At 47.1% G+C, this 9,213-nt stretch overlaps 1 protein-coding gene across 1 annotated transcript in view; it reads left to right on the top strand.

Moving 5' to 3' along the window:
* The window catches only part of Sall3 (spalt like transcription factor 3), a gene marked incomplete at its 5' end in the record, with an annotated part of 20,123 nt that extends 11,910 nt beyond the window's left edge, over nt 1-8,213 (top strand). The window contains 3 exons of the mRNA XM_033757325.1: nt 223-2,718; nt 2,935-3,275; nt 4,472-8,213. Coding sequence (XP_033613216.1) covers nt 223-2,718; nt 2,935-3,275; nt 4,472-4,903 — 3,269 coding nt within the window. The remainder of the gene's footprint in view (nt 1-222; nt 2,719-2,934; nt 3,276-4,471) is intronic.
* Between the last annotated feature and the right edge of the window lie 1,000 nt (nt 8,214-9,213).

Here is a 9,213-nt window from a genome sequence, read left to right as displayed (position 1 = left end):
AAGGGCGGCACAGGCCCGGGCGCCTGTGCCCCACCACCCCCAGCCCTAGGCCCGGGCCCCGAACCCACCACAGCTACCTTCGGGATGCCCAGCACCAACGTGACACTCGAGACCCTGCTCAGCACCAAGGTAGCTGTGGCACAGTTTTCCCAGGGTGCACGCATGGCAGGTGGCACGGCGGGCACAGGCGTTGGTGCCGTGGCCATCCCCATGATCCTGGAGCAGCTGCCCCACCACCCCCAGCCCTAGGCCCGGGCCCCGAACCCACCACAGCTACCTTCGGGATGCCCAGCACCAACGTGACACTCGAGACCCTGCTCAGCACCAAGGTAGCTGTGGCACAGTTTTCCCAGGGTGCACGCATGGCAGGTGGCACGGCGGGCACAGGCGTTGGTGCCGTGGCCATCCCCATGATCCTGGAGCAGCTGGTGGCCCTGCAGCAGCAGCAGATCCACCAGCTCCAGCTCATCGAACAGATACGCAGTCAGGTAGCCCTTATGAGCCGCCAGCCTGCACGGCCACCCCTAAACCCTGCAGCAGCAGCGCCTGGCACACCTGGCCCAACTTCCCTGGCTGCACACCCTGCACTGCAGCTCTCAGCTGCACAGGTCCCTGGCCCTGTGGGGCCTGCTGCCCCACCAGCCACCTTCGAGGGCCCCCAACCCCTGGCTCATCCCACATCCGGAGCAAGCCCCCCAGGTGGCCCCAGCCCTCCAGAGTGCACAGCACCCCCAGTCTCCAATGCAGGGCCCACAGCGCCTGGTAGCACCCCGCAGCCGCAGAATGCGCCCACGCCCCCTGCCCTGGGCCCTGGGCCCCTGCTCAGCTCCACCCCCAGCCTGCCAAGCCCTCTGCTACCTCAGACCTCTTCCAACAGTGTCATCTTCCCCAACCCCTTGGTCAGCATCGCTGCCACAGCCAATGCCCTGGACCCACTGTCAGCCCTCATGAAGCACCGCAAGGGCAAGCCACCCAACGTGTCAGTGTTTGAACCCAAGGCCAGTGCTGAGGACCCCTTCTTCAAGCACAAGTGCAGGTTCTGTGCCAAGGTCTTCGGCAGCGACAGTGCACTGCAGATCCATCTGCGCTCGCACACTGGTGAGCGCCCCTTCAAGTGCAACATCTGTGGGAACCGCTTCTCCACCAAAGGCAACCTGAAGGTGCACTTCCAGAGGCACAAGGAGAAGTATCCCCACATCCAGATGAACCCCTACCCTGTCCCAGAGTACCTCGACAACGTGCCCACCTGCTCCGGGATTCCCTATGGCATGTCACTGCCCCCAGAGAAGCCAGTGACCACCTGGCTAGACAGCAAGCCAGTGCTGCCCACAGTGCCCACATCTGTGGGACTGCAGCTGCCCCCCACCATCCCCAGCACTCACAGCTACACCGACTCCCCTAGTGTCACCCCCATCAGTCGCTCCCCACAGAGGCCCTCTCCTGCATCCAGCGAATGCACCTCCTTGTCCCCAGGCCTCAACCATGCTGACACCAGCATCCCAGTGTCATCTGAGTCCCCACAGCCACTTCTCAGTGCATCTTCTCTGACTAAAACCGAGCCTGTCAGCCTGTCTTGCACAAATGCAAGGACAGGGGACATTCCTGTTGGCGGGCAGGTCAGTGCTGTGCCCACGTCTGCAGTCACTACTATCACAGACAGCACTTCCACAAGCCTTGGCAGCCCCGGTCTTCCAGCAGCCTCTGACCAATTCAAGGCCCAGTTTCCCTTTGGTGGCCTGCTCGACTCTATGCAAACATCAGAAACCTCGAAACTGCAGCAGTTGGTAGAGAACATTGATAAGAAGATGACGGATCCGAATCAGTGTGTCATCTGCCACCGGGTGCTGAGCTGTCAGAGTGCCCTAAAGATGCATTACAGGACACACACAGGGGAAAGGCCCTTCAAATGCAAGATCTGTGGCCGTGCCTTTACCACCAAAGGCAACCTGAAGACGCACTTTGGAGTCCATCGTGCCAAACCACCCCTGCGTGTTCAGCACTCCTGCCCCATTTGTCAGAAGAAGTTCACAAATGCCGTGGTGCTGCAGCAGCACATCCGCATGCACATGGGAGGGCAGATCCCCAATACACCGCTGCCAGAGGGCTTCCAGGATGCCATGGATGCAGAGCTGCCCTTTGATGAGAAGAATGTGGAAACCCTGAGCAGCTATGACGACGACATCGACGAAAACTCGATGGAGGAGGACGCAGAACTAAAGGACACAGCCAGCGATTCGTCTAAACCGCTCCTCGCCTACTCAGGGTCCTGCCCGCCATCACCTCCCTCAGTCATTTCCAGCATTGCTGCCCTAGAGAATCAGATGAAAATGATTGATTCAGTCATGAACTGTCAGCAGCTTACTAGCCTGAAGTCTGTGGAAAACGGATCTGGGGAAAGTGATCACCTGAGCAATGATTCCTCGTCTGCAGTGGGTGACCTGGAGAGCCACAGTGCAGGCAGCCCTGCCCTGTCAGAATCCTCATCCTCCCAGGCAATGTCACCCACCAACAGCAATGGTGAGAACTTCTGCTCTAAGTCCCCAGTCCTTGGCAACCAGGAGGATCCACAGGAGATCCCACTAAAGACAGAAAGGCCAGACAGTCCACCCCCAGGCCCAGGAAATGGAGGTGCCTTGGACCTGACAGCCAGCCACCCCAGCCGGCCCATCATCAAGGAGGAGGCCCCCTTCAGCCTGCTGTTCCTGAACAGAGAGCGGGGTAAGTGTACAAGCACTGTGTGTGGTGTCTGTGGCAAGCCCTTTGCTTGCAAAAGTGCGTTGGAAATCCACCACCGCAGCCATACCAAGGAACGGCCATTTGTCTGCTCAGTCTGCAGGCGGGGGTGTACCACTATGGGTAATTTAAAACAGCACTTACTGACACACAAATTGAAAGAGCTGCCTTCTCAGGTATTTGACCCCAACTTTACTCTAGGTCCCAGCCACAGCACTCCTAGCCTGGTCTCCAGCCCTGCGCCCACCATGATCAAAATGGAAGTGAACGGTCACAGCAAGGCCATCACACTGGGTGAGGGCCCACCACTGCCGGCTGGAGTCCAGGTCCCCACAGGGCCCCAAACAGTGATGACCGCAGGCCTGGCACCCATGCTGGCACCCCCACCTCGCCGGACTCCCAAGCAGCACAACTGCCAGTCCTGTGGGAAGACCTTCTCCTCGGCCAGTGCTCTGCAAATCCATGAGCGTACCCACACTGGGGAGAAGCCCTTCGGCTGCACCATCTGTGGGAGGGCCTTCACCACCAAGGGCAACCTCAAGGTAAGGGGGCCATGGGCTTGAGGCTGTGGCTGAACCAACAGGGTACCTATGGACAGTTCCCTGTGCTACCTGTCTTAGAAAATGACAGAAATTGTACTCTTTGGCCCAGAGGATAAGACACTGGGGGTGTTTGCATGTGGGTGTAATGTGGGTTGTGTGTGAGTCTGAATGTGTGGTGTGGATTGTGTGTATACATGTGTGGTATGTGCATATGTGTTCATATGCAAATACTCTCAAAGTGTGCATCCCATGTAACTGGAAAGAACAGGATGCTGGGCCTCCTGTCCAGGGAACATGTCCACCTATACCTCTGACACTGGGCTCTGGTACTTGGCGTGATGGCACACACATAGTAACTTGGTAGGTGAGCCCAGGGCAGAAAGCTCTCTTGACTCTGATAACAAAATAAACTTGGCCTTTAAACACTCATATATAATACAAATAAGACAGTGATGAGGCTTGCTCAGTGACTTCTAGAAGAGGGGCTGCCAAGAGGGCCCGTGGGATGGGTACTAGTGAGAAGCTCCCCAGCATGGAAGGGCCTGAGAAAAAACAGATGCTGAGATATGTCCCTGTTGAAGACTACAGCAGCATTGTATTTTCCTCAAAGGATGGACTGTTGACAAGAAGCTGCTGACTCTAGGGTATGCATCCACATGACCTCAGCTAAATGTGCTGGTCTCCATGTTCTGTAAAGCACGTCTCAGAGACTGTTCGTGTCGGGGCGCAGGCTCTGCAGACACAGTCAAAGTCCAGTAAGGACTAGAAGGATAAGAGCTGCCTGAGGACTCTGCAGATGGCCCGACATGTTTTAGAATTAATACTTCCTTCTTATGGAGGGAAGGAAAGAGAGGCACCAGTCAATGAAGAGTTCAATTAGAAGATGGTTGGGGGTGGGGTGAGCAATGGACAATGCCCTTTATCCTTGGAGCTCTTAGAAATGCCCTATTGCCTTTTGTGTTTATCAGGTGTGTTAACTGAAAGGATACATTCATTAACTTATTAGCTGGTTTTGATTTTTGCATTCACAAGATGAAAGACTGCATATATAAGATGCTCAGAAAAACTTCCTGTGTTTTACTGTGGCCATGCTAATGATTAGAATGGGGCCAGCATTGTGAAACAGCAGAAATAGGACATATCCACCTTGAAGTTACAGATTCTCTTACTGTGGCTTGTCTGTCCATCTTACACAGGTACACATGGGAACTCACATGTGGAATAACGCCCCTGCAAGGCGTGGACGCCGTCTGTCCGTGGAAAACCCCATGGCCCTGCTAGGTGGTGATGCCTTGAAGTTCTCTGAAATGTTTCAGAAGGACCTGGCAGCTCGAGCCATGAATGTCGACCCTAGCTTTTGGAACCAGTATGCAGCAGCCATCACTAATGGGCTCGCCATGAAGAACAACGAGATCTCTGTCATTCAGAATGGAGGTATCCCCCAGCTCCCAGTAAGTCTAGGCGGAAGTGCCATTCCCCCTCTGGGTACTATGACCGGTGGGATGGACAAAGCGCGCACCAGCAGCAGCCCACCCATTGTCAGTTTGGACAAAGTGAGCTCAGAGACAGGAGCCAGTCGTCCATTCACAAGATTTGTTGAGGATAACAAGGAGATCGGTATAAACTAGCTGGACTCACTGGGACTCATTGCATCTATTCTGTCCACATTTACATTTTGCAATTTGAGCATCAGGCTTTGGACCCTCATGCCTAGGTTCTCATTAAAATTTTACTTATGGCAGAAAATACTTTCACCGTGTGGCTGCCGAAAGGTCGTCTGTGAGCACTGCATGGTACTTTGCTCAACAGTGGGTTTGACTGTTCTTAAGAACTCTGCAACCTTTTAAATAAATTCCAGTTAAAAAGAAAAAAAAGAAGTGCTTGGAAAACCGCCTTAGAACAGAAAGAGCTCAGATCATATCCACTTCCTTTATCCTAAAACCTAATAACCCTTTCAAGGGTATTCCAGTGAACCCCACTCGATGGTTTTGTTCAAATTAGTTAGAAACTTGAACTATGTTTTAGGAACTCTTCACCTTAAAGAAGTGGTTCAGTACTCCTAATGCTGTGTATTACGACAGTATCTTCGTCTGTAGTATTTATAATGTTAAGATTATGCGGGTAACAGACAATAAAATAGCCCCAACCTTAAATGAAGCTTTTGTACTGCAGAATACACCTGACTATGTGATTTTTTTTAAAGCAAGATTTGTTTTACTATGAATAAGTGGATTATTTCAACACAGGCAAAATTGTGACGTTCTATTGGGAAAGATAGCATGCTTTTTGTGTGCAAGTACCTGTCAGTAACAAGCCTTTTATTTTTTTTTTTTTAACTTAAATGTTTGTAGCTGCTATGTGGACAGTTGTTCTCTAGTGTGGTCTGTAGCCCAGCGATTGATTGGGGAACAAGTTACAGACAAACATCACCGTAAATTATTCACAACATTATAAACAGTTGTGAGTAAATATTTCACATTATCAAAGCTGTACAATAAAAAGGTAATGTTTATATAATGTGGTTGCAAACTCTTAATTTATACGATTGCACTTTTAGTATTTTGTATTAGGGAGGTTTGTCTATAATTTGAAATTTTAAAAAGATGTAAAGTATTTTATAAATAGTACTTCGGTTTAAGGAAAATGGGGGAAAAAACCCTGTTATGGTTTCTTGTTTTGTCTTAAAGTCAAACAGTACAAGAAATCTATCCTACTTAAGCAGAAAAGCCACCAACACATGTCAGCGCCTCAAAAAAGTAAGGCCTGCCATTTCTTAAATTAAGATGATTTATTTAACTTTTCTACAAAGCCCATTTAAAAACTGTGACCACCCTAATGAAACTTTGATGAATTAATCTTAGGACTGTGACATCAGTACAAGTCCAGAAATAACTGAGAGACATTGTGTAGGTGTAATTTTTACTGTAAGCTCTCCTGTCTCTTTCTCAGATGCACACAAACAGTGTGACTGCCTAATAGTGCTGGTTACTGCATACAATAAACAAGAAATAGCAAGTGTCCGCAGTATAATCAGTCATAACTTTGAAACTTCCTGAGTTCCTGATTTATTTATTGTCTTCTCAAATGAAAACAAAGCACAATGTCCTCTGATTATTGAAAATATAGTCTTATGCTGATGACTTTATCTAAATTACATCAAGTGAGCAAAGGCTGGGAGGTGGGGCTAAATCAAAACTTGAACGTCAGTGTTGTGTGTACTACCTCATTTTTGTGCATTGCAAGTATGCTGGGATCTGACACAATGAACTTCCAACAACAGAATTGTTCAAGAGATATTGTGAGTAGCTGGGCAACAGTGCAAGGAGCTGTCAGCCCCTGAAGAATGAATCAAACAGTGAATCTTCTCAGTTGAAACAGAAAAATAGAACCATCTTTCTAATACAAGTCCAGCAACAGCAAAAGCCGTTGGAGGAGAACGGGCTCCTCTGCTGGCCTGTTGTTGAACAAAGAGTTTCAAAGGCTTATTAGCTGTTTGTTTCTGTTGGAAATGAACGTTGAACTCTGCAACTCTGTTTTCCATGTGGTGAGATGTGGCACCTCCGTGTCATGCCATCTCTCCTGGGGGATGAGTGACAAGGATGTGTCAGCATTGGGAAGAGGAAACCGAGGTGGCTTAATGTTGCTGTGTTTCAGCAGTTGAATGTTTCGTTATTTATCTGTGTCCTTTTGGTGTGTTTTGTTTTGGTTAGTATTTGGTACTATGTTAGTGTCCTCTCTTCTCCCAGAAGGATGTGTATATAACTTAAGAAAAGAGAAATGTAAAGTGTTATAAATAAGGTGGCTCATGAAGGGACAGTGAGACCAACCCCAGTCTGTATGCAGGGCTGGCTCATCCCTGCATGGTGAAGAGAGACACTATTTTTTTATTGCAATACCATGCAGGGTGAGGACCTCCCTGAGCCAGCTGGGAATTGTTACCTAGATCCAATATTTTTTATGATTAAATCTTGTGGCTTGACACATCTACTGATTGAAATGGATGTCTTAGTCTAGGTTACTATTTTTGTCATATGGAACTGAATAAAATGCAGGATGTGATATTATTTCTGAATTGCGTTCCTTGATTCTTCTAATGGAAAAGTGGAATCTGAGGTCATTTATGGTGTATGTATTCTATGGTGTTGCTACAAGGAAAGTCAATGAGGGTTGACAGCTTAAATTTAAGCAATATTGAAGAGTATTTTGATTGGTCTTGAATGTTGGGGTTTTTTTCCAAAATAAAAATTCATTCTTCTAATTTTGGATATTTTTACATCTTTCATGGAAGAAAGGTGTAATAGGAAACGCCTACCTGTTAAAAACTCAGCAGTACCCAAAGATCACTGGACTCGATTGCCTTTCCATCACTGGCATTAAGTGAAGAGAATGGTTTTTCAGGTCACTTGACCAAATAGATGTGCATCAAGTCGTGTTACAGGAAGGGACATGAGTAGGAATATGCTTACAGTGCCACCAACGCCACAGGCAGTTGCATGAGTTCACTGATGTCAGCCCTGTGTCTGTTCTCCGAATGGAGGACATCCTTTATGTTAAAATAAGCTTTATCTCATGGATGATAACTGATAAGACCACAACTTTAAATAATTTAATGGCTCCTCGATTTTATGATATGTAATTCATTTCTTTTTCTAAAAAAAAAAAAATTTTAAATAGCTATGATACAGAGAAGCCACAGTAATCTTTATCTGGAAAGGACTGGGTGATTTTTTTTAGTAATGATAAAGGCACTAACCACTAAAATAGCTAGCTAGCTAGCCCAGGCCACCCTTCAGCAGATTTCAGAAGCCTTAGAAATTAAACCATTTGATTTCAGTACTAGAATAGAAATTATCAGATATAACCTGATTAAAGCAGATGGTAAATTCAATTTTTAAAAAGAAAGTAGAAAAGATCCTTTAGCCAATTAGAATAATTAATATAAATTAAAATGCAGGGGAAAGGGATTTAGTTCTTGGATTTAAAAAAAATATTTTCATATATAAAATCAGAGGTGATTGGGCTTAGCAAGCCTGAGTATCTGTTTTTAATGCCAACACTAGTTACTTAAACTTGTATCGAAGAATCATAAATGACAACAATCCCTAAAAATTATCTAAATACATTTCTATTCTGAGTTCATTACAGGGATAGTTGACATTTAAAACTAATTAAAAGTCAGTGCTAAAGGGCTAAGCAGCAATTGTTTTCAAACTCCACTGTTTAATCTTATCTCCACAGAAGCTTGAAGGCGTGTGGCTCCCCACCTGCTTTTTCTTCGGTTTGGCAAACATTGCCTAGTTCCCACTTTGTGTTTTACAAAACCACAGAAAATATCAGGAGCATTTCTTTATTACCAGGCTGCCTGCCTGCCTGCGTGCGTGCGTGCGTGCGTGCGTGCGTGTGTGTGTGTGTGTGTGTGTGTGTTTCCAGCCCAACCCACTCCAGATCACCACATATATCTTGGCTGTTTGTCTAATGCCGTCAAAGTCCAAAGCCCTCAGTTCTTTCCGGGCGCACACTGGAAGCAGACTGATAGTGTTATACGTGTGATTCTTTGTCCAGCCTGTCCCACCACATGCCCCTGACCTACGCCTGTATTTTAGACCTTTGTGTGAAACCTGTGCTCGTTTACTAATTACTGGTGCTTGAACTAGGGAATGAGCTGTTTTATTCCTTTGCAAAAGTTCTTATAACTCAGAGCTTCATGGAAGAAGAGAGGGTATGAAACATTTTTGTTCATGGGTCTGTTTACTGATTTTTGACAATATTAGAATTTAAACTACAAAATGTTCTGTGTAGTACTAGGAGAAATTCTCCTTTTCACTTAAAAAGGAAATATTGAGTATAATTCCCAGCATTTTTTATAAATGGGAAACTTGAAAATGAAATCTCAGTGGGCCTTTTCCAGCACTTGGTACCAAGTTAGCAGGCTTCAGTG

This window comes from Fukomys damarensis, unplaced genomic scaffold (assembly GCF_012274545.1).
Source record: "Fukomys damarensis isolate Sample0158 unplaced genomic scaffold, DMR_v1.0_HiC HiC_scaffold_30, whole genome shotgun sequence".
Classification (NCBI taxonomy): domain Eukaryota; kingdom Metazoa; phylum Chordata; class Mammalia; order Rodentia; family Bathyergidae; genus Fukomys; species Fukomys damarensis.
Note: the sequence above shows the minus strand (reverse complement) of the source record. Positions and strands in the feature narration are given on the sequence as shown.